This window comes from Rana temporaria, chromosome 2 (genome assembly GCF_905171775.1).
Source record: "Rana temporaria chromosome 2, aRanTem1.1, whole genome shotgun sequence".
NCBI classification, from domain to species: Eukaryota; Metazoa; Chordata; class Amphibia; order Anura; family Ranidae; genus Rana; species Rana temporaria.
Window position 1 is genome coordinate 19,275,515 of NC_053490.1, and position 23,436 is coordinate 19,298,950.

At 46.9% G+C, this 23,436-nt stretch overlaps 1 protein-coding gene across 1 annotated transcript in view; it reads right to left on the minus strand.

Annotated features, from left to right (window-relative positions):
• Positions 1-22,765, minus strand: part of P4HA3 (prolyl 4-hydroxylase subunit alpha 3) — a 131,538-nt gene extending 108,773 nt beyond the window's left edge. The window contains exon 1 of the mRNA XM_040339943.1: positions 20,845-22,765. Coding sequence (XP_040195877.1) covers positions 20,845-21,047 — 203 coding nt within the window. The 5' untranslated portion in view covers positions 21,048-22,765. The remainder of the gene's footprint in view (positions 1-20,844) is intronic.
• Positions 22,766-23,436: the final 671 nt, after the last annotated feature.

Sequence of the window (23,436 nt, forward strand, 5' to 3'; positions counted from 1 at the left end):
AAACTTCCCAGGAAAAATCTCTGAACTCTGTGGCCGTCCCGGGAAATGTCAGAGTCATGGGCGGAATTTGAGAAGGTAGAGTGGAGGTCGGCATGGAGCTGCGAACTGCAGAAGCAAATATTTGTCTGTCATGGACGCCTGTCATCGTCTTTCAGATCTGAGGTCAGATCCAAAGAGTTGGGAAGGGGGGAGGGGGAGAAAATCTCACACACATACTCTATAAAGGGCCTCATGCCATCTGAAAGAGAATCTACCTATAGCAGCCAAATAATCCACTATATCCTCCTGCAGTGCATTCAGGGCCGCCATCAGGGGGGTACAGGCAGTACACCTGTAAGGGGCACGGAGGTCCCCAGGGGCCCGGATGGCACCCCCCTCTTTTTTTTATTATTTTATTGTTTTTGTAAGGGGTCTGGAGGTCCCCAGGGCCCCGGATGGCAACCCCCCTTTTTTTTATATATTTTTTTTAATATATATATTTTATTTATTTTTTATTAAAGGGTTCAGAGGTCCCCAGGGGCCCGGATGACAACACCCCCCCCCCTTTTTTATATAATTTTTATCTTATATATATATATATATATAAATATAAATTTATTTATTATTAAAGGGCCTAGAGGTCCTTTTTTTTTAAATATATATATATATATTAAAAAAAAGGACCTCTAGGCCCTTTAATAATAAATAAATTTATATATATAAAAACACATTTTTAACATTAGATTGAGGCTAATTGTGGGAAGCACAATCGGGTGTTTTTTTAAAAATCAATGCAGTACTTACCGTTGTAGAGATAGATGTTCCCGGGGATGGGCTGCGGGACTGGGCGTTCCTATTTGATTGACAGCCTTCCGACCGTCGCATACATCGCGTCACCAGTTGCCGAAAGTAGCCGAACGTCGGTGCGCAGGCGCTGTATAGAGCCGCACCGACGTTAGGCTTCTTTCAGCAGCTCGTGACGCGCTGTATGCGACGGTCGGAAGGCTGTCAATCAAATAGGAACGCCCCAGTCCCGAAGACTATACACGGAAGCCGCGGAGAACATCTATCTCTAAAACGCTATGTACTGCATTGATTTAAAAAAAAAAACACCCGATTGTGCTTCCCACAATTAGCCTCAATCTAGTGTTAAAACATTTTTTCGGGTGAACCCCCGCTTTAAGGGCACAGAGGTCCCCAGGGGCCCGGAGGTTTCCAGGGCCCCATGTGGCAACCCCCCCTTTTTTTTATAAATTTTTATTTTTTTTATATATATTTTTTTTATTATTAAAGGGCCAAGAGTTCCCCAGGGCCCTGGATGGCTACCACCCCCCCCCCCCCTTTTTTTATAATTTTTTTTTTTTTATATATTTTTCTTTATTTCATTTGTTTTGTAAAGGGCCCCCCGCCTCTCAATTTGCACCCCCCCCCCCCCCGCCTCTCAATTTCAGGCGGCAGCACCCCCCCCGGTTCTCCAGGGGACCCATGCCTGAAGCTGTGTAAGGGGCCCCATAATTCCTGATGGCGGCCCTTAGTGCATTAGAACCATGAGAGGAGAGGTTTGTTTTACCTAATGACCTCCTAAAATAAGACTTTTTGGTGGTGCCAACATTTTTTTAGGCACTACCCCCGTAGGAGCTGCTGGATTAGATTTGGGTCTGCCGTTACCTCACTGTTCACCGTATCAGAACCAGGAGCCTGTATTGGAAAATACGTCCACAGATGTACGCGCAAAGCACTTAGGGGCAGATTCACAGAGATCAGCGTATCTCTGTGCGGGCGTAACGTATCTCATTTACGTTACGCCGCCGCAAGTTTTTCAGGCAAGTGCTTTATTCACAAATCACTTGCCTGTAAAGTTGCGGCGGCGTAACGTAAATCACCCGGCGGAATTCAAATTCGGCGGGTAGGGGGCGTGTTTCATTTAAATGAAGCGCGTCCCCGCGCCGAACGAACGGCGCATGCGCCGTCCCTAAAATATCCCAGAGTGCATTGCTCCAAATGACGTCGCAAGGACGTCATTGGTTTCGACGTGAACGTAAATGACGTCCAGCCCCATTCACGGACGACTTACGCAAACGACGTAAATTTTTTAATTTTCGACGCGGGAACGACGGCTATACTTAACATTGGCTGCGCCTCATAGACCCAGGGGCAACTTTACGCCGGGAAAAGCCTAACGTAAACATCGTAACTTTTCCGACAACAAATGTTCGATGTGAGTTTTTTAGAATTCCGACCGTGTGTAGGCTCCATCGGACATTTGCTGTCAGAATTTCCGAAAAACAAAAATTTGAGAGCAGGTTCTCAAATTTTCCGACAAAGGTTCTTGTCTGTAGCCAATTCCGACGTAGTGTTGTACGTGATAGCGTTTTTGACGATAGGAATTTCCAACAACATTTGTGTGACTGCGTGTATGCAACACAAGTTTGAGCGAACATTCCGTTGGAATTTCCGATCGTGTGTACGCGGCAATAGTCTGGATCCCAGTCAACTGTTTTGCAATCACTACTTGGCCCGGGCTGGCTTTTCTGTTAAAATATGTTTTGCAAAATTGCTTTGAAGATTACCATGCCTGGCGATACATGGATTTATTATTGTGCAATGCATTAGTACAGTATAAAGGATTTTTAAAGAAGTTGTTTAGGTTTGTACAATTTAAGCTGATCTGTTGACCCAAAGAATTGAAGCTTTCCTAACTGACTGCTAACACTTTATGAACTGTCTTCCCATTGTGTACCACCCACGTTAACAGTTACTATAGTGTCTGCTAGTTTCCCTTTTTGTTGTATTTAGTGTATGTACAGAAAAAGCCTTTGGCAAGTCTGTATTTTCCATATGTATGTATTTTCCCATCTACCGCCCTGAAGAATTGTCAGAACATTTAAAGGCAATTCAATGCAAGTAAAATGGAATATCTAATTGCTCTCCAGCCAAGTGTCCTCTGTCCTGCGTTCTACAGCCCTTCTTCATATATTACCTTCTTTCTGTCTGTTGTCCCTTCAATCCCCTTCTGTAGTTTTCTGCCTTTTCCATGCTGCCTTCTCCCTTCCTCCTGCTTGTCTCTTCCATACTTCCTTCAACCTTCCTCCTGCTTGTCTCTTCCATACTGCCTTCTCCCTTCCTCCTGCTTGCCTCTTCCATATAGGCTTCTTCCCACCTCCTGCTTGTCTCTTCCATATAGGCTTCTTCCCACCTCCTGCTTGTCTCTTCCATATAGGCTTTTTCCCACCTCCTGCTTGTCTCTTCCATACTGCCTTCTCCCTTCCTCCTGCTTGTCTCTTCCATATAGGTTTCCTACCACCTCCTGCTTGTCTCTTCCATACTGCCTTCTCCCTTCCTCCTGCTTGTCTCTTCCATACTGCCTTCTCCCTTCCTCCTGCTTGTCTCTTCCATACTGCCTTCTCCCTTCCTCCTGCTTGTCTCTTCCATACTGCCTTCTCCCTTCCTCCTGCTTGTCTCTTCCATACTGCCTTCTCCCTTCCTCCTGCTTGTCTCTTCCATACTGCCTTCTCCCTTCCTCCTGCTTATCTCTTCCATACTGCCTTCTGCCTTCCTCCTGCTTATCTCTTCCATACTGCCTTCTCCCTTCCCCCTGCTTGTCTCGTCCATATAGGCTTCTTCCTGCCTCCTGTTTGTCTCTTCCATACTGCCTTCTCCCTTCCTCCTGCTTGTCTCTTCCATATAGGCTTCTTCCCACCTCCTGCTTGTCTCTTCCATATAGGCTTCTCACTTCCTCCTGCTTGTCTCTTCCATATAGGCTTCTCACTTCCTCCTGCTTGTCTCTTCCATACTGCCTTCTCCCTTCCTCCTGCTTGTCTCTTCCATATAGGTTTCTTCCCACCTCCTGCTTGTCTCTTCCATACTGCCTTCTCCCTTCCTCCTGCTTGTCTCTTCCATACTGCCTTCTCCCTTCCTCCTGCTTGTCTCTTCCATACTGCCTTCTCCCTTCCTCCTGCTTGTCTCTTCCATACTGCCTTCTCCCTTCCTCCTGCTTGTCTCTTCCATACTGCCTTCTCCCTTCCTCCTGCTTGTCTCTTCCATACTGCCTTCTCCCTTCCTCCTGCTTGTCTCTTCCATACTGCCTTCTCCCTTCCTCCTGCTTGTCTCTTCCATACTGCCTTCTCCCTTCCTCCTGCTTGTCTCTTCCATACTGCCTTCTCCCTTCCTCCTGCTTGTCTCTTCCATACTGCCTTCTCCCTTCCTCCTGCTTGTCTCTTCCATACTGCCTTCTCCCTTCCTCCTGCTTGTCTCTTCCATACTGCCTTCTCCCTTCCTCCTGCTTATCTCTTCCATACTGCCTTCTCCCTTCCCCCTGCTTGTCTCGTCCATATAGGCTTCTTCCTGCCTCCTGTTTGTCTCTTCCATACTGCCTTCTCCCTTCCTCCTGCTTGTCTCTTCCATATAGGCTTCTTCCCACCTCCTGCTTGTCTCTTCCATATAGGCTTCTCACTTCCTCCTGCTTGTCTCTTCCATATAGGCTTCTCACTTCCTCCTGCTTGTCTCTTCCATACTGCCTTCTCCCTTCCTCCTGCTTGTCTCTTCCATATAGGTTTCTTCCCACCTCCTGCTTGTCTCTTCCATACTGCCTTCTCCCTTCCTCCTGCTTGTCTCTTCCATACTGCCTTCTCCCTTCCTCCTGCTTGTCTCTTCCATACTGCCTTCTCCCTTCCTCCTGCTTGTCTCTTCCATACTGCCTTCTCCCTTCCTCCTGCTTGTCTCTTCCATACTGCCTTCTCCCTTCCTCCTGCTTGTCTCTTCCATACTGCCTTCTCCCTTCCTCCTGCTTGTCTCTTCCATACTGCCTTCTCCCTTCCTCCTGCTTGTCTCTTCCATACTGCCTTCTCCCTTCCTCCTGCTTGTCTCTTCCATACTGCCTTCTCCCTTCCTCCTGCTTGTCTCTTCCATATAGGTTTCTTCCCACCTCCTGCTTGTCTCTTCCATGCTGCCTTCTCCCTTCCTCCTGCTTGTCTCTTCCATACTGCATTCTCCCTTCCTCCTGCTTGTCTCTTCCATACTGCCTTCTCCCTTCCTCCTGCTTGTCTCTTCCATACTGCCTTCTCCCTTCCTCCTGCTTGTCTCTTCCATACTGCCTTCTCCCTTCCTCCTGCTTGTCTCTTCCATATAGGCTTCTTCCTGCCTCCTGCTTGTCTCTTCCATACTGCCTTCTGCCCACCTCCTACTTGTCTCTGCTATACTTGCTTTCTCCTGCCTCCTGCTTGTCTGTTTCCAAAGCTCTTTCTCCCTGCCTCCTGTGTACCACTTCCATACTGCCTACTTACTGCTTCCTATCTGTTTCTTCCATACTGCCTTCCTTCTTTCTCCTGTTTCTTCTGTATTGCCTTCCCTCTGTCTCCTGCCGTCCATTTTCATACTGCCTCCATACCGCCTTCTCCCTGCCTTATGTCTTTCTCTTCCATAATGTTTTCTGTTGGTCTCCTTTCTAGTGTTGCTCACGAATATTCGTATTGCGAATATTCGGCTCGAATATGGCATATTCGAGTATTCGCGAATATCTCGAATTTCGCGGCCAATATTCGCTATTCCGAATATAAAAAAAAAAATTGCGAAATTTCGCTAATGCGAATTTATTGCGAACATTTTGCGAATTTTTTTTTTTTTTTCTGATTGGCTCTGATGCAAAAGAAGGGCGGAGAAAGTATTCTCGAATATTCGGAAATCGAATATTCGGAACATTTTATCAAAAAAAAAATGTTGTGAAATATTTTGACAACTGTGGTAGGAGAACTCTGATTGGCTCTGATGCAAAAGAAGGGCGGAGAAAGTATTCGCGAATATTCGGAAATCGAATATTGGTGATATTTTATCGAAATTTCGCTAATGCGAATGCGAAATTGATTGCGAGTTTTTGACAACTCTGATTGGCTCTGATGCAAAAAAAGGGTGGAAAAAGTATTCGCGAATATTCGATTTCCGAATATTCGCAAATACTTTCTCCACCCTTCTTTTGCATCAAAGCCAATCAGAAAAAAAATAAATAAAAAAAAAAATTCGCAAAATGTTCGCAATAAATTCGCATTAGCGAAATTTCGCAATTTTTTTTTTTTTTAAATATCACGAATATTCGATGTTAGCGAATATTTCACGAATATTCGGCTATATATTCGTGATATATCGCGAAATAGAATATGGCGTATTCCGCTCAACACTACTCCTTTCTGCCTCATTTATACATCCTATCTATCTATCTATCTATCTATCTATCTATCTATCTATCTATCTATCTATCTATCTATCTATCTATCTATCTATCTATCTATCTATCAGAATGGTCAAACATTTCCATAGACACACTCCTAAACCTTGTGGATGACCTTCCCAGAAGAGTTGAAGCTGTTATAGCTGCAAAGGGTGGGCCAACTCAATATTGAACCCTATGGACTACCCCGCCCCCCTCCCCCCGGGGGAGTTGCTAGGTCTACAAAAGATCTGGGGCTAGAGCCCATAGTAGCGAAGTAAGAAAGTCATACGCTTGGGCGGGCATACACATGTATATAATATACATGTGTGTGTGTATATATATATATATATATATATATATATATATATATAAAATATTGTTACATATCTGAGTGCAGATCCTCCCTTATATCAGGGTCCCCAGAGATCCTTGTTCTGCGGCTCCCAACAATTACATTGCCCGGCAGATTGGTATAGAACTGGAAGTCAAGACAATGATTAAATTGTCGAAACTGCTGAAAATAGATAAGAACTTGTGCCTGATAACATTAACTAATCATGTTCTTCCCCTGGCCACCAGCTGAGCAGATGGAGCCCAGGGCTAACCCTAAATAAGAGACTCAGGGCTATGGGCCCCAGATTCAGGGCTATAGCCCCAGTAGCCACCCCCTAGCGATGCCACTGACCACCCCCATCAAATCATTCTCTGCAGCTATTAACTTTTGTCCCACTCCCCCTCCCTTTTGAATGTAAGCTCTATGATCAGGGCCCTTTTGTATTGAACTGTACTGTAATTGTGCTGTCCCCCCTCTACATTGTAAAGTGCTGCGAAAACTGTTGGCGCTATATAAATTATGTATTATTATAATAATAATAATAATAATAATAATAATAATATGGGCTAAAGGGCAATACACATGATACGAAAATCTGATGAAAACATTTGTACGACGAGCTGTCTGACGATTTTCGGATCGTTAGCGCGGTGCTTTCGACTGCCAATTGCACTTTTTCATCAGACAAAAGCTGGATGTGCAGACTATAACATTTTTGTCGGATGTGAACTCAACGTCCGATTTTTATTTCATTAGAGCGGTTTTCATATAAAAAAAAAAAAATCGTAAGAGCAAAACTATGCATGCTCAGAAACGAGAGAATACATAGAAAACTATTCAACACATTACACCACTTCTGACGTATATTCTGTCGTACGGAAATGTTCGTATTGCGAGTAATCTCTTCAGTTTCGTCATGAGACTAGCATGCCACAAAAAATGGACGTTCGGTCGTCCGAAAATCTAAGCGTGTGTACGAAGCTTTAGGCTGCAACTCCCTTCTCATTGGCCTGCCTCTCCATAGGCTATTCCCTCTTCGGTCTATCACAAATGTTGCTGCCAGACCCATCCACCTTACCAACCGCTCAGTGTCTGCCAACCCTCTCCTCCAATCACTACAGTGGCTTCCGATCACCCAGCCAATTAAATTCAAAATACTAACCACAACCTACAAAGCCATTCACAACTCTGCCCCGAGCTACATCACCAATCTTGTCTCCAAACATATCCCAAACCGTCCTCTCCGCTCTTCTCAGGACCTCCTACTCGCAAGCTCTGTCGTCTCCTCCTCCCATGCTCTTCTCCAGGATTTCTCCAGAGCCTCTCCCATCCTCTGGAACTCGCTACCTGTCCGGCTATCCCCTACTCTTGCTACCTTCAGGCAATCCCTAAAAAAACTCATCTCTTCAGGGAAGCCTATTACACCTTCAACTAATCTTTTACCACTTCCATCAGCTCATTCCCCACTCATTACAACCTTTTGTACCACCTGCCCCACTCTATTAGATTGTAATCTCTTCTGAGCTGGGCCCTCTTAATCTTCTTGGGGTAGATTCAGAGAGAATGTACGCCGGCGTATCCATAGATACGCCGCGTAAATTCAAATCTGCGCCGGCGTATCTACTTTCTGTATTCAGAAAGCTAGATACGCCGACATTAGCCTAAGATACGACTGGCATAAGTCTCTTACGCCGTCGTATCTTAGGGTGCATTCTGACGCTGGCCGCTAGGGGCACTTCCGTTGTTGTCGGCGTAGAATATGCTAATTACCTAGATACGCCGATTCACAAACGTACGTACGCCCGGCGCAATTTATTTACGTCGTTTGCGTTAGGCTTTTTCGGCGTAAGGTTGCTCCTGCTATTAGGAGGCGCAGCCAATGTTAAGTATGGACGTCGTTCCCGCTTCGAAATTTGAATTATTTACGGCGTTTGCGTAAGTCGTTCGCGAATAGGGCTGGATGTAATTTACGTTCACGTTGAAACCAATACGTCGTTGCGCCGTACTTGAGAGCAATGCACTCTGGGATATGTACATGGACGGCACATGCGCCGTTCGTAAAACACGTCAATCACGTCAGGTCATCACACATTAGCATAAAACACGCCCCCCCTTCCACATTTGAATTCCGCGGGCTTATGCCGGCCCCATTTACGCTACGCCGCCGCAACTTACGGAGCAAGTGCTTTGTGAATACAGCACTTTCTCCTGTAAGTTACGGCGGCGTAGCGTAAATACGATACGCTGCTCCGCCATATAATTGCGCGCCCCTACCTGAATCTACCCCCTTGTATTTTATTGTATTGTGGGCAGCACAGTGGTGTAGTGGTTAGCACTATCACCTAGCAATAAAAAAAGTTTCCAGGTTTATATCCCAACCATGACACTGCCTGCCTGGAGTTTGGATATTCTCTCTGTGCCTGGGTGGGTTTCCTCCGAAAACTCCAAAGACATGCTGGTAGGTTAATTGGCTTCTGTCTAAAACTGGCCCTAGTATATGAATGTGAGTTTAGGGACCTGAGGGTACTTTCACACTGAGGCGCTTGGTGCGCTGGCGGTAAAGCGCTGCTATTTTTTGCGGCGTTTTACCGTCATGTTTGCCGCGATTTTCAGGCGCTAGCGGGGACATTTTAACCGAAAAAGGGTTTAAACTCGCTTGCGTTTTGGAGGCACTACCCCATTAATTTCAATGGGCAGGGGTGCTATAGGAGTGGTATTTTTACCGCTCCTACCGTGTCTCAAAGACACCCAGATTGGCCCAGATTCAGGTACGACTTGCCCATTTCTTACGGAGGCGCAGTGTACCGTTTTAATACTGCGCCTCCGTAAATTTCCTGCGCTACGCTTGATTCACGGAGCAGTAGCTCCGTAATTTGCGTGGGCGCTCCTGAAAAAAGCGCGCGTAATTTAAATGATCCCATAGGGGACGTGGATCATTTAAATTAGGCGCGTTCCCGCGCCGAACGTAGTGCGCATGCTCCGTCAGGAAACTTTCCCGACGTGCATTGCGGCAAATGACGTTGCAAGGACGTCATTTGCTTCAAAGTGAACGTAAATGGCGTCCAGCGCCATTCACGATTCACTTACGCAAACAACGTTAAATTTTAAATTTGCGACGCGGGAATGACAGGTATATGTAGCATTGGCTGCCCCTGCTAATAGCAGGAGCAGCCTTACGCGGAACCCGACGAACGGAAACAACGTAAACTGCGTACGCAGGGCTCGCGTAGGGTAGTGAATCGGCGTTAGTATGCAATTTGCATACTATACGCTGACCACTACGGGAACGCTCCCTAGCGGCCATCGTAAGAATGCAGCCTACGATATGACTGGCATAAGAGCCTTATGCTAGTCATATCCTAGGCTGCAGTCGGCCTAACGAGCTCTCTGAATCAGGAGCAGTCGATACGCCGGCGCAACTAAGCAATTGCGCTGCGTAACTATGGTTATATATCAGACAGGAGGCTCATATCTTATGCATTATCTTTCCTTTAATAATGCCCACAGCAGAAATACAACTTTAGTGGATTTAGTAATAATAAAATAATTTTTACAACCAAAACTACAAGTCCCAGCAGCCCCTAGGGCCTATCAGCCAATCACGTGGTCCCTGCCAGTATATAAGGGGCTGCCCCTTTAATCACTTCCTCTTTCTTTCTGCTCACAGCAAGAAATCAGATAAGTACTATTCATATGAGTACTAATTATAGATTGATATATATTAATTATTCAGATTTTAATTTTGTGACTCGTGGATGGGACTTGTTCCCTCCACACTTATCAGTTACTTAGATATTGTATATACTGGATATATTATGTATTTTCCCCCTTTTAGGGTATAATAGATAGATTCTGTCTGCATCATTGATCTAGGGGAAGGTAGCGACTCTCTAGGTTTATCTATGCTCAAAACCCCCTTTTTTGCGGCGTTAACGTTATTTTGTCCCTGGATCCTAATCTCCCAGGCAGCGCCATCTCCTACTGGCTTGGCGCCCTTTTCCTACCTCCTCTCACGCTCCGCACACTTCTCCTCAGGCGCTCGTGTCTCTGGGGGGGGGCGTGTCGAGCAGCCCACGCATTCTCCTATCAGCGTCCAGTACGCTGCGGGGGGCGTGCCCGGCGGAGCTCCGCTCCAGCCTACCAGCATGCAGGAGACGTAATCTCGCGAGATTACGCCCTCCTGAACGGGGGATCTGCCTATCGTACGCCACGGCTCCAGTGTGGAGTGACCTGGCGGTACGGTAGGAGCCATTAGAGTATCCTCTGGGCCAAAATAGATGTTCTAGATATTCTATAGATATATATCATCAATTCTATTAACCCCTTCAGCGGCTCCCTTCTATCAGATACTCACAGTATCTGCTGACACTGCTGAACGAGTTCTACTGAGGGCACAAATAGATATATATACACAAATAGATATATATACACTAAAACTGAGCAACATCATGGCTGATGAAGACTGCTCTGAATTTACTACCATGCCATCTGAGGGAAATATTACCCCCCAGAACCCTATTTTCCTTACTGCTGCCCAGATACAGGAATTAATAAATCATTCGGTGCAAATAGCCATGGCTTCCGCCCCTGTATCTCAACTGGCTGCACCTGTCATGCCTGGACCCCCAGGCCGTGGTGAACCGCCCACAAAGGGCAAAGCGACACACAAACGCAAGCATGTTCCCACAACATACGACTCCCCGGCAGGGGAAGTAAATAATGTGCCCCAGGCAGCACCCAACCCGGTCTGCCGACCCACTACCCTACCAGACTCTCACCGACCCCTGAGCCTCGGGGAGCAGCAAAAGCAGAGGCAGAAGTCCACCAAACGGACTAAACCAGATTCCTTTGTGGACACATCAGATTCGTCCACAGGATCTGAGGCGTCAGACGCCTACGAGTCTGAGGAAGATACGGATTATGAGGGTAGTGGGCATATGGCGCCACCTGACAACGCCACCCCTGTAACCCAGGGCGAAATTATCTTAGACGCCAGGGGAGAACCCTTCTTCGACCCAGAAGGGATTTCTCACCCCCGATCTGGCGAATGGGCACCCCTCCCGGAGGTAGCCCAATATATTCAATACTGGGCCCGCAGGTCCGTAGATAAGAATAATCGCAGTAAGCTGAGGGCGGAGTGTCCCCGTCCCTGTATCCCTAAAAAGACGGTAGTCACCCCAGAGGTAGACCCGGTACTTCTCAGGTACCTTACCAAACAAGGTAAATATTCCAAAAAGGGGATTGAAAGATCTTTCCGATCTATTCAGGATAGAATCCTCGACCTGTTTGGCCCAGTCACCAAAATACTGAACATTGCAGAACAGGCCTCCTCCACGGGGACCCCTGTAGACCTGGACCAACTTAGAGGTTGGGCCCAGAGAACAGTGTGCCTACTAGGCTCCGCCAATACCATCTGCTCCACGGAGCGTCGTCGCTCCATCCTGATGAGGTTAGACCCTCAATTGGCCCACCTCGCAGACTCAGAACCGGGCCCTTCAGCCGAAGGTATGCTCTTTGGCGATTCACTTATTAAGGACATTAATAAGATGGTAGGATTATACACCAGTTTGGACAAAGCCCAATCATCCCTGAAAAAATCAGGGTCAACCAAGGTTTTTCCTAGGGCCGGCAGAAACAGGGGCCGTTCTGCCGGTCGCTATTCCGCAGGCAGGCAATACTTTAGAGCTCCCGCTCAGTACAGCCAGGCTCCACAATCCTACCCAATCCCGGTGGCACAACCAGCCCCCTTCTTCCCACCTCGCGGACGACCCTGGAGAGGACGCGGAGGGAGAGGCTACCCCCGCTCAAGACCTAATACCGGTGAGTGTCACACACCCGAATCATTGTCACATTCTCTTGGGGGGAAGGCTGAGACATTTTATCCACGCTTGGTCTGCGATTACGGCAGACGCCTGGATACTCAACACGGTGGCAGGTTACCAGATAGAACTGTATTCTTTACCAGAAATGAATGTGATGCCTCAACCCATCATATTCTCAAACAAAAGTTCAGCACTCATAGACCTAGAACTTCAGGCCCTTCTTACCAAACAGGCCGTGATAGAGGTACACCCTGTCTCCCCGGGGTTTCTCAGCAACCTCTTTCTAGTAAGAAAAAAGGATGGCGGATTTCGCCCCGTCATAAATCTAAGGACCCTCAATCAACATGTCGTCTACCGACATTTCAAGATGGAGGGGATCCACTATTTGAGAGACCTGTTACGCCCCGAGGACTGGCTAGTAAAGGTGGACTTGAAGGACGCCTACCTCACAGTCCCCATTCACCCTGCTTCCCAACACCTCCTGCGGTTCCTTTGGAGAGACAGGTTGTGGCAGTTCACTTGCCTCCCCTTCGGACTCTCCTCCGCCCCATGGTGCTTCACCAAATTGTTGAAGCCGGTGGTGGCGGCCTTACGGAGCAGGGGCGTCCGGTTAATCATATACCTAGACGACCTCCTCATAATGGCCCGATCTCATCACCAAGCGATGACCCATGCCACCTGGACCGTCAGATTGCTCCAGGGACTAGGTTTCGTCATCAACCACGAGAAATCCATCTTGACCCCTTCACAGGAGATGGAGTTTTTGGGTTTCTTAGTGGACACCAAACACTCTATCCTTCGCTTACCCAAAGCCAAGCTAACTACTATCCGCAAGGAGATTCGTGCCATATTGTACAAACGGCGAGTATCTTTACGCGGTTTGGCCCGATTAGTAGGACTTTTATCGGCCTCTATTCAGGCCATCTTCCCGACTCCCCTACATTACCGAGCCCTTCAGAGACTCAAAGCGCTCCACCTGCGACAGGGTCTTCGCTATGCAGACGAAGTACCTCTGGATGCAGAAGCAATAGTAGAACTGCGTTGGTGGCTGAGTCACGCCATCGATTGGAACGGGAAGACCATCTTCAGCTCCAATCCGGATTATATTATAGAATCGGATGCGAGTCGACACGGCTGGGGGGCTCGCTGCGGAACGTCCACCACAGGAGGGACATGGTCCGCAGGGGAGTCCCTGCTTCATATCAATGCGTTGGAACTCATGGCGGCCTTCTTCGCCCTCAAGAGTCTCCTTCCGAACGCCTCCAATTGTTGCGTATTGCTGCGGATGGACAATGTAACCGCAGTCCAATATGTCAACCGCCTAGGAGGTTCCAGATCCAAAGCTCTGGCGAACCTGGCAAAAGAGTTTTGGCACTTCTGTCTGGAACGCAATGTCGTTCCTCTGGCGGAATACATCCCAGGTGCCGCGAACTTGATCGCGGACTGGAATTCCAGATACCTCACAGATTCCAGCGATTGGCGACTGGATCGGACGGTATTCCTTTCTCTGTTCCGGTTATGGGGTCCTTTCTCCGTGGACCTGTTCGCTTCCCGCCTCAATTGCCAACTCCCTCGCTTTTACAGCTGGAGGCCGGACCCCGAAGCCCTGGCAATAGATGCCCTTCGGCAGGTTTGGCCGCGAGGGACACACTATGCGTTCCCTCCCTTCTCCATGATCCTCAGACTCCTATTGCAGGTGGCAAACCTGCAAGCTTCAGTTGTGCTGATCACTCCTTGGTGGCCAACACAACCGTGGTTTCCCCTTCTCCTGGGAATGACCATAGATCTCCCCAGGCTGCTTCCCCGGATTCCTCACCTCCTCTCCAATCCTGCAGGAGAACCCCACCCTCTGGTTGTGGATCACAACCTTCATCTCCTCGCCTGGCTGATTTCGGGGTGTCAGGCGCAGATTGCGACCTTTCACGAACAGCTAGGGACCTTCTCGCCCTGGCCTGGGCCCCCGGGACTAGATCGGCATACCGATCAGCCTGGGGAACCTGGGTACGTTGGTGTGATCAACGGAGAATTGATCCCGTTCACGCACCTGTAGCAATGGTTGCTAACTACCTGGCAGATTCTTTTGCTTCCGGGAGATCTTATAGCTCCATTAATGTGTACCGCTCTGCGATTTCGGCCTACCATTCCCCGGTAGATTCCCTTCCAGTGGGCAAACACCCCGTGGTGTGTCGCCTCCTGCGAGGCGTTAGATTCCAACGTCCTCCTCGCCCCAGATATCAAAGCACCTGGGATGTCTCCAGGGTATTGAACATGTTTTCTACATGGGAAGATAACGACGCTCTTCCGCTAAAACTGTTGTCCTTCAAGCTTACAGTCCTTTTATGCCTTGTCTCCATCAAGCGCATATCCGATGTGAGGGCCCTGGACATATCCAGACGCCAATTCTCACCTCAAGGCGTACAGTTCTCGGTAGTTCGAAGAACAAAGACAGGGATACAATCTGTATTCTATCCCTTTTTCCCATCACATCCACGTTTATGCGTGGTTCGCTGTTTACAGACGTATGAATTACAGACGGCCCCGCTTAGGTCTCCGTCTCTATCCCAACTTCTTATTTCGTATGTCGGCCCACACCTGCCGGTGTCCTCGGCCACTCTGGCCAGATGGGTTAGGTCCACCATGGGCTTGGCTGGGATTGACGTTACACGATTCGGTGCACACTCTTCCAGGGGTGCAATGGCCACAAAGGTAATCACCTCGGGAGGTTCGCTTTCGGACCTTCTGAGAGCGGCGGACTGGTCTTCCGAATCCACCTTCCACCAATTTTACTTTAGACCGGAGGAACACGTATCTATGTCGGTTCTATAAATCGGTTGTTAATTAGATGTATACTTAATTGTTATTGTATTTATATCTAGGTATGACTTTGAACTTGCATAAGATATGAGCCTCCTGTCTGATATATAAATTGAGATTTTCCTAGCTTGTGACGGAAAATATTAGTTATATGAAGACAGGAGGCGAGTATCTTCCCTCCCGACCCAACCCTATCATGGTCTTTTTTTCTCATATTGTTCCAGGTTACTGAGGACCGCAACACGCGAGCCACAGGCTGAGCAATTTCCGGAGGAACCTCCTTTGTTGTCCCCGTTGGGACCTCTACTCAAGCGCTTCACCGAATCCAAATCGTTGATGGTCGGAAGACTAGTTGGAATTGAAGTTCGCGGTTTTTCAAGTCTTTGACAGTTCGCTCCAAGAAAGAGGAAGTGATTAAAGGGGCAGCCCCTTATATACTGGCAGGGACCACGTGATTGGCTGATAGGCCCTAGGGGCTGCTGGGACTTGTAGTTTTGGTTGTAAAAATTCTTTTATTATTACTAAATCCACTAAAGTTGTATTTCTGCTGTGGGCATTATTAAAGGAAAGATAATGCATAAGATACTCGCCTCCTGTCTTCATATAACTAATATTTTCCGTCACAAGCTAGGAAAATCTCAATTTATGCAGACGCAATTGCTTGTTGAATCTACCCCATTGTCTCCCTTTTAATATTGTAAAGTGATTGCGTAATCTGTTGGCGCTGTATAAATCCTGTATAGTATTAATAATAATTAGACTGGCATGCCATTAAAGTTCATACGCATATAAAGGTAGGCGTTCCAATACATTTGACAATATAGTGTATTAGCTAGATTCACAAAGAGTTAAGCCGGCGTATCAGTAGATGCGCCGTCGTACATTTAAGTGTATTCTCAAATTGAGATACACTTAAATGTAGCTAAGATACGACAGCCTGCGCCGTCGTATCTTAGCTGTCTAGTTCCGCCGGCCGTTAGGGGCGTGAACGCTGATTTACGCCTAGAATGCGTAAATCAGCGAGATACGCCTATTCACGAACGTACGCTTGCCCGTCGCAGTAAAGATACGCCGTTTACGTAAGGCGTTTTCAGGCGTAAAGTTAGTCGAACGAATAGCTGGCCTAGCCAATGTTAAGTATGGACGTCGTTCCCGCGTCGAATTTTGAGATTTTTTCGTCGTTTGCGTAAGTCGTCCATGAATGGGGCTGGACGTAATTTACGTTCACGTCGAAACCAATAAGTCCTTGCGGCGTACTTTGGAGCAATGCACACTGGGATATGTCCACGGCCGTTCGTTAAAAACGTCAATCACGTTGGGTCATGGTTTATTTACATAAAACACGCCCACCTCTTCACAGTTTGAATTAGGCACGCTTACGCCGGCCCATTTACGCTACGCCGCCGTAACTTAGGAGGCAAGTGCTTTGTAAATACAGCACTTGCCTCTCTGACTTACGGACGGCGTAGCGTAAATACGCTACTCTACGCCGGCTCAAAAATACGCCGCCCTACGTGAATCCAGCTATATGTATCTATCTAATATCCAATAAGTGATCTATCTATTTATCATCTGTCTCATATCTCGCGCTCCTTCTTGTCCTCTCATTGGTGTCTATGTAACACATTACAGATGCAGCACATGAATATTCAGCATGAAGCGATCTCTGCGCTGGTCTATAGACAAAGGGGCCCTTTCTCTGGTCTTGTAGACCCCTCCATGGTAGGGTCTGCTCTGCATCTCTCTCTAAATGAAGTGTTTGTGTATTTTTCATCCTCAGTAATTGCCAAAAGCTACTAAACTGGCCGTATCCCATCCGCTGTGAGCTTCCGAGCACAGATCACCAAACTCCCCGAATATTCTAATCATATACAGAGACTGCTCACCGGGTCCCAGTACAAATCACATAAACCCGGGGGGGGGGGGCACAGGAGCCCTCCTGATATTGGGGGATTATAGCCCCGGAAGAATTGACCCCCTTCCTGACCAGAGCACTTTTTGCGATTCGGCACTGCGTCGCTTTAACTGACAATTGCGCGGTCGTGCGACGTGGCTCCCAAACAAAATTGGCGTCCTTTTTTCCCCCCACAAATAGAGCTTTCTTTTGGTGGTATTTGATCTCCTCTGCGTTTTTTTTTTTTTTGTGCTATAAACAAAAATAGAGCGACAATTTTGAAAAACTTTCAATATTTTTTACTTTTTTGCTATAATAAATATCCCCCAAATATATAAAAAAAGAGATTTCTTTCTCCGTTTAGGTCGATACGTATTCTACATATATTTGGTAAAAAAAAATCTCAATAAGCGTATATTGATTGGTTTGTGCAAAAGTTATAGGGTCAGATACACTACGCCGCCGTAACTTAGTGCGGAGGTTCTTTATCCACAAAGAATTTGCGCCGTAAGTCACGGCGGCGTAGTGTAAATGTGTCGGCATAAGGGCGCGGAATCAAATGACAAAGATGTGGGCGTGTTTTATGTTAATTCAACTTGACCCCACGTAAATGATGTTTTTTTTAACGGCGCATGCGCCGTCCGTGGGGGTGTCCCAGTGCGCATGCTCAAAATCACGTCGCTAATAGTCAATGCTGTCGATGTGAACGTAATTTACGCAAAGCCCTATTCACAAACGTTTTACGCAAACGACGGAAAATTTGACGCTGGCCCGACGTCCATAATTAACATTGCGTACGCCTCATAGACCCAGGGGTAACGTTACGCCGAAAAAAGCCTTACGTAAACGTCGTAAAAAAATGCGCCGGCCGGACGTACGTTCTGAGAATCGGCGTATCTAGCTAATTTGCATACTCTACGTGGAAATCAACTGAAGCGCCACCTAGCGGCCAGCGTAAATATGCACCCAAGATCCGACGGCGTACTAAGACGTACGTCAGTCGGATCTAGCCCCCATTCAGGCGTATCTTGTTTTGTGGATACAAAACAAAGATACGCCGGAGCATCCTAGAAGTTACGCGGCGTATCAATAGATACGCCAACGTAACTTCTTTGTGGATCTGGCCCATAGCGTCTACAAAATAGGGGATAGTTTTATGGCATTTTTCTTATTTTTTTTTTTACTAGTAATGTCGGCGTTCTGCGTTTTTTATCGTGACTGCGACATTATGGCGGACACATCGGACACTTTTGACACTATTTTCGGGGACCATTGCCATTTATACGGCGATCAGTGCTATAAAAACACAGGGAAGGGGTTAAACACTAGGGGGCGATCAAGGGGTTGAGTGTGTCCTAGGGAGTGATTCTAACTGTGGGGGGGCTGGGCTACAAGTGACACAACACTGATCACCGCTCCCGATCACAGGGCACAGACGATCAGTGTCCTGTCACAAGGCAGAACAGGGAAATGCCTTGTTTACAAAGGCATCTCCCCGTTCTGCAGCTCCGTGAACGGATCGTGGGACACCGGCGGACATCGAGTCTGCGGGTCCTGTGGGCATGGTCACGGAGCACGTGGCGGGGCGCGCACACGCACGCACAGCGGGAAATTCAAAGCGACGTACAAGTACGTTGCTTTGCCCAGTCGTGCCATTCTGCCGACGTAAATGTACATGCGCCGGTCGGCAAATGGTTAACTATGCTAAAGCCCTGTGTATCATAAACAATTGACATAAAAAACACTGCTTTCACTTTTTTCATCCTTTGCTACATGTCTGTGCTGTTGATCTCTTTGCATCAATTTCTTGCCTATGGTATGTGAATTCCAGCAATGGCTGCTAGAGGCGACTTTCCTGTGGTGACAATGGTGGGCCATGTCTGTGCAATGTGCATGAGCCGGGCCTCTTGTATTCTCCACTGGGACAGCTAATGACAGAGTGACAACACAGGATCACAACTGGGTGTTGTCACTTCATAAAAGAAAGGACCTTCCATTGGCAGGATCACTGGGGATTATTTTAGTAAAAGCTTCAAATATTAAAAAGAACCTATGACATCAACATGTTGAGTTTGCTAATTTACTTAATTAAAATGTGGGTGAAGGGTTCTCACCTTTCCTGTACCAAGTTCCCAGGTCTGCACACCTGCTGTGCCCATTATGAGGGGTTCCCACCATCCCTGTGCCGAGTTCCCAGGTCTGTACTCCTGCTGTGCCCATTATGAGGGGTTCCCACCATCCCTGTGCTGAGTTCCCGGGTCTGTACACCTGCTGTGCCCATTATGAGGGGTTCCCACCATCCGTGTGCTGAGTTCCCGGGTCTGCACACCTGCTGTGCCCATTATGATGGGCTCCTACCATCCCTGTGCTGAGTTCCTGGGCCTTCACAGCCCGTGCGCCGCCCCCCCCCCCCCCCCTCCTGTAGTCATGAAAAAAATAACAGAAAAAAAAAACGGGCCCTTTAAGGCTTTTAAAAAATTTGTTTTGCAGCGACGCGCAAATAATATACACTCATGCATTGCATGAGTGTATGTTATTGTGGCCAGCCTAGTCAGATAACCGGACATTGGGCGCCGATTATCTGAATAAGGACAGCTGGTTGGCTGTGCGGAAGTGCCTATCAGAGCCAGCGATAGGCTTTCCCAGTACAGCCCTTCAGCTCCCGGATGTCTTATCCTCGGAACGTAGTGGGCTACATCCCTTGGATAAGACTGACGGCCGTCTCAGCCAATCAGGTTCACTGATTCTGGTTATCAGTAACCTGATTGGCTGAAGCGTCATCGAGGGCGACAGAAGACATCGAGGGACCGTGGAAGGAGAATGGCGAACCCCAGAAAACCCCAGCAATCTGACTGGCAGCATTTTACAGGGCACAGTGGGGACAATTGATGTGGGGACAATTGATGTGGGCACAGTGGGGACAATTGATGTGGGCACAGTGGGAACAATTGATGTGGGCACAGTGGGGGACAATTGATGTGGGCACAGTGGGGACAATTGATGTGGGCACAGTGGGGACAATTGATGTGGGCACAGTGGGGGACAATTGATGTGGGCACAGTGGGGACAATTGATGTGGGCACATTGGGGACAATTGATGTGGGCACAGTGATGACAATTGATGTGGGCACAGTGGGGACAATTGATGTGGGCACAGTGGGGACAATTGATGTGGGCACAGTGGGGACAATTGATGTGGGCACAGTGGGGACAATTGATGGCATGGCACAGTGGCTGCGTTTGATGGCACAGTGGCTGCGTTTGGCATGGCACAGTGGTGACAATTGATGGGCACAGTGGTGACAATTGATGGTACAGTGGTGACAATTGATGGCACAGTGGCGACAATTGATGGCACAGTGGCGACAATTGATGGCATAGCACAGTGGCTGCATTTGATGGGCACAGTGGCTGCCTTTGATGGGCACAGTGGCTGCCTTTGATGGGCACAGTGAGGCTGCAATTGTCTTTTTTTTTTTCATTTGTTTGTGCCCCCCTAAAAATTTTGAGCACCAGCCGCCACTGAATCCCAGAGGCATCAAACATGTCTTATTACAATATGTACATTTTTGTCCCGAGCCACATTCACAGTTAGATTTTTGTTCACTCAAGAAAAAATTTCCATCCTTCTCTTTAGAATTTTCTCTTTACTACCGCCTAAAACAATTTTAACTAACCATTGAAAAAAAATGTAATGAATGTTCATAAAATAAACAATTTCCAGTTCAATTCTACCGGTGTGTGGTCAGCTTTAGAAGATAAAGAAAAGTAATTACGGCGACGTTTAGTATCATCTTACCTGCGAAGGTCATTAAGCCGGTGAGTCTCCTCCTGCAAGTAAGTCCCCAGGTGCTCTATTAATACCTTCTCCGTCTCCAGAGCCTGCTGGATATTCGACATGGAGCTGTACATGTCTGCTAAGGTGAACTCTACCAATCCAAACCACAGAAACAAGACCCACGTCCATTTTCCATCCCAAGAACAATGGCCACAGATCCACATCTTCCGCTGGCAAGAAGCCGTGCCTTTTAGTACCCAGGGCAGAACCAAGCGTACAGACGCACCCAAACTGCAAAGTTTTCTTTTAATCCTGGAAATCTGGTGATGGACAGGGCACAACTGAGCGTACAAATCAACCTAAACTGCAAAGTTTTCTTTTACTTCTGGAAATTTGGCAAAGGACGAGGCAGAATCAAGTGTGCAAACCGTAAAGTTTTCTCTTCCTTCTGGAAATTCAGTGATGAATGGGGCAAAATCAATCATAAAAATTCACCCAAAACCGCAAAAGATTTCTATTTTTCCTCTGTAAATTAGATGATGGACGGGGCAGATCCAAGAGTACAAATCCACCCAAAACGCAATGATTTATTCTTCCTCTGGAAATTCGGTGATGGACGGGGCAGAACCAGGCATAAAAATTCACCCAAAACCGCAAAGATATTTTTTTTTCTGGAAATTCGGTGATGGACGGGGCAGAACCAGGGGTACAAATCCACCCAAAACGCAAAGTTTTATTTTTCTCCTGGAAATTCGGTGATGGACGGGGCAGAACCAAGGGTACAAATCCACCTAAACCGTAAAGATTTCTTTTTTTTTCAGGAAATTTGGTGATGGACGGGGCAGAACCAGGTGTACAAATCCACCCAAACCATAAAGTTTTATTTTTCTTCTGGAAATTCGGTGATGGACCGGGCAGAACCAAGGGTACAAATCCACCTAAACCGTAAAGATTTCTTTTTTTTCTGGAAATTTGGTGATGGACGGGGCAGAACCAGGTGTACAAATCCACCTAAACCGTAAAGATTTATTTTTCTTCTGGAAATTTGGTTATGGACGGGGCAGAACCAAAGGTACAAATCCACCCAAACCACAAAGTTTTCTTTTTCCTGTGAAAATGCGATAATGGATGGAGCAGAACCAAGGATACAAATCCAGGTAAATACGAAATTCTCTTTTGCCTCTGGAAATTTGGCAGAACCAGAACCAAAAGGTACAAATCCACCCAAACTGCAGAGATTTATTTTTCTTCTGGAAATTCAGTTATGGACGGGGCAGAACGAGGTGTACAAATCCAGCCAAACCACAACGTTTTATTTTTCCTGTGGTAATTCGGAGTTGGGCGCAGCAGCACCTAGCGTACAAATTAACACAAACTTGTCTTTTTTTCCTCTGGAAATTTGGTAATAAAATTCAGGCAGACCCAAGGGTTCAGTGCAACCACAGTTTTCTTTTTCTTCTGGAAATTCGGAGATGAACGAGATAGAACCAAGGGTACAAATCCACCCAAACCACAACGTTTTCTTTTTCCTCTAGAAATTTGGTGAGGGACAATGCAGACCCAAAGGTACAAATCCACCCAAACAATAAAGTTTTCTTTCCCCTAGAGATTTGGTGAGGGACAATGCAGACCCAATGGTACAAATCCACCCAAACCATAAAGTTTTCTTTTTCCTCTAGAAATTTGGTGAGGGACAATGCAGACCCAAGGGTACAAATCCACCCAAACCACAACGTTTTCTTTTTCCTCTAGAAATTTGGTGAGGGACAATGCAGACCCAAGGGTACAAATCCACCCAAACCATAAAGTTGTATTTTTTCTCTAGAAATTTGGTGAGGGACAATGCAGTCCCAAGGGTACAAATCCACTTAAAGTTTTATTTTTCTTGTAAAAATGCGGTGATGGATGGAGAGACAAATTTGTACCCTTGGTACAAACCAAGGGTACAAATCCACTCAATTGGCAAAATTCTGCTTTGCCTCTGGCAATTCGGTAATGAAATTTGGCGTAAAACTCCACTCAAACTGCAAAATTCGCTTTTTCCTCTGGAAATTTGGCAGAACCAGTACCAAGGGTACAAATCCACCCAAACTGCAGAGATTTATTTTTCTTCTGGAAATTTGGTGATGGACGGGGCAGAACCAGGCAATTTGGAGTTGGGTGCAGCAGCACCTAGCGTACAAATTAACACAAACTGCAAAATTCTTTTTTTCCTCTGAAAATTTGGTGATAAAATTTGGGCAGACCCAAGGGTTCAATGCACCCACAAAGCAGGCAAAGTTTTTTTTTTTCTTCTGGAAATTCGGAGATGAACAAGGTAAAACCAAGGGTACAAATCCAACCAAACCACAACGTTTTAGTTTTTCTCTAGAAATTTGGCGAGGGACAATGCAGACGACCCAAGGGTACAAATCCACTCAAACCACAACGTTTTCTTTTTCCTCTAGAAATTTTGCGAGTGACAACGCAGACCCAAGGGTACAAATCCGACCAAACCACAACGTTTTCTATTTCTTCTGGAAATTTAGTGATGGACGAGGCAGAACTCAGGGTACAAATCCACCCAAACCACAACGTTTTCTTTTTCCTCTAGAAATTTGGCAAGGGACAACG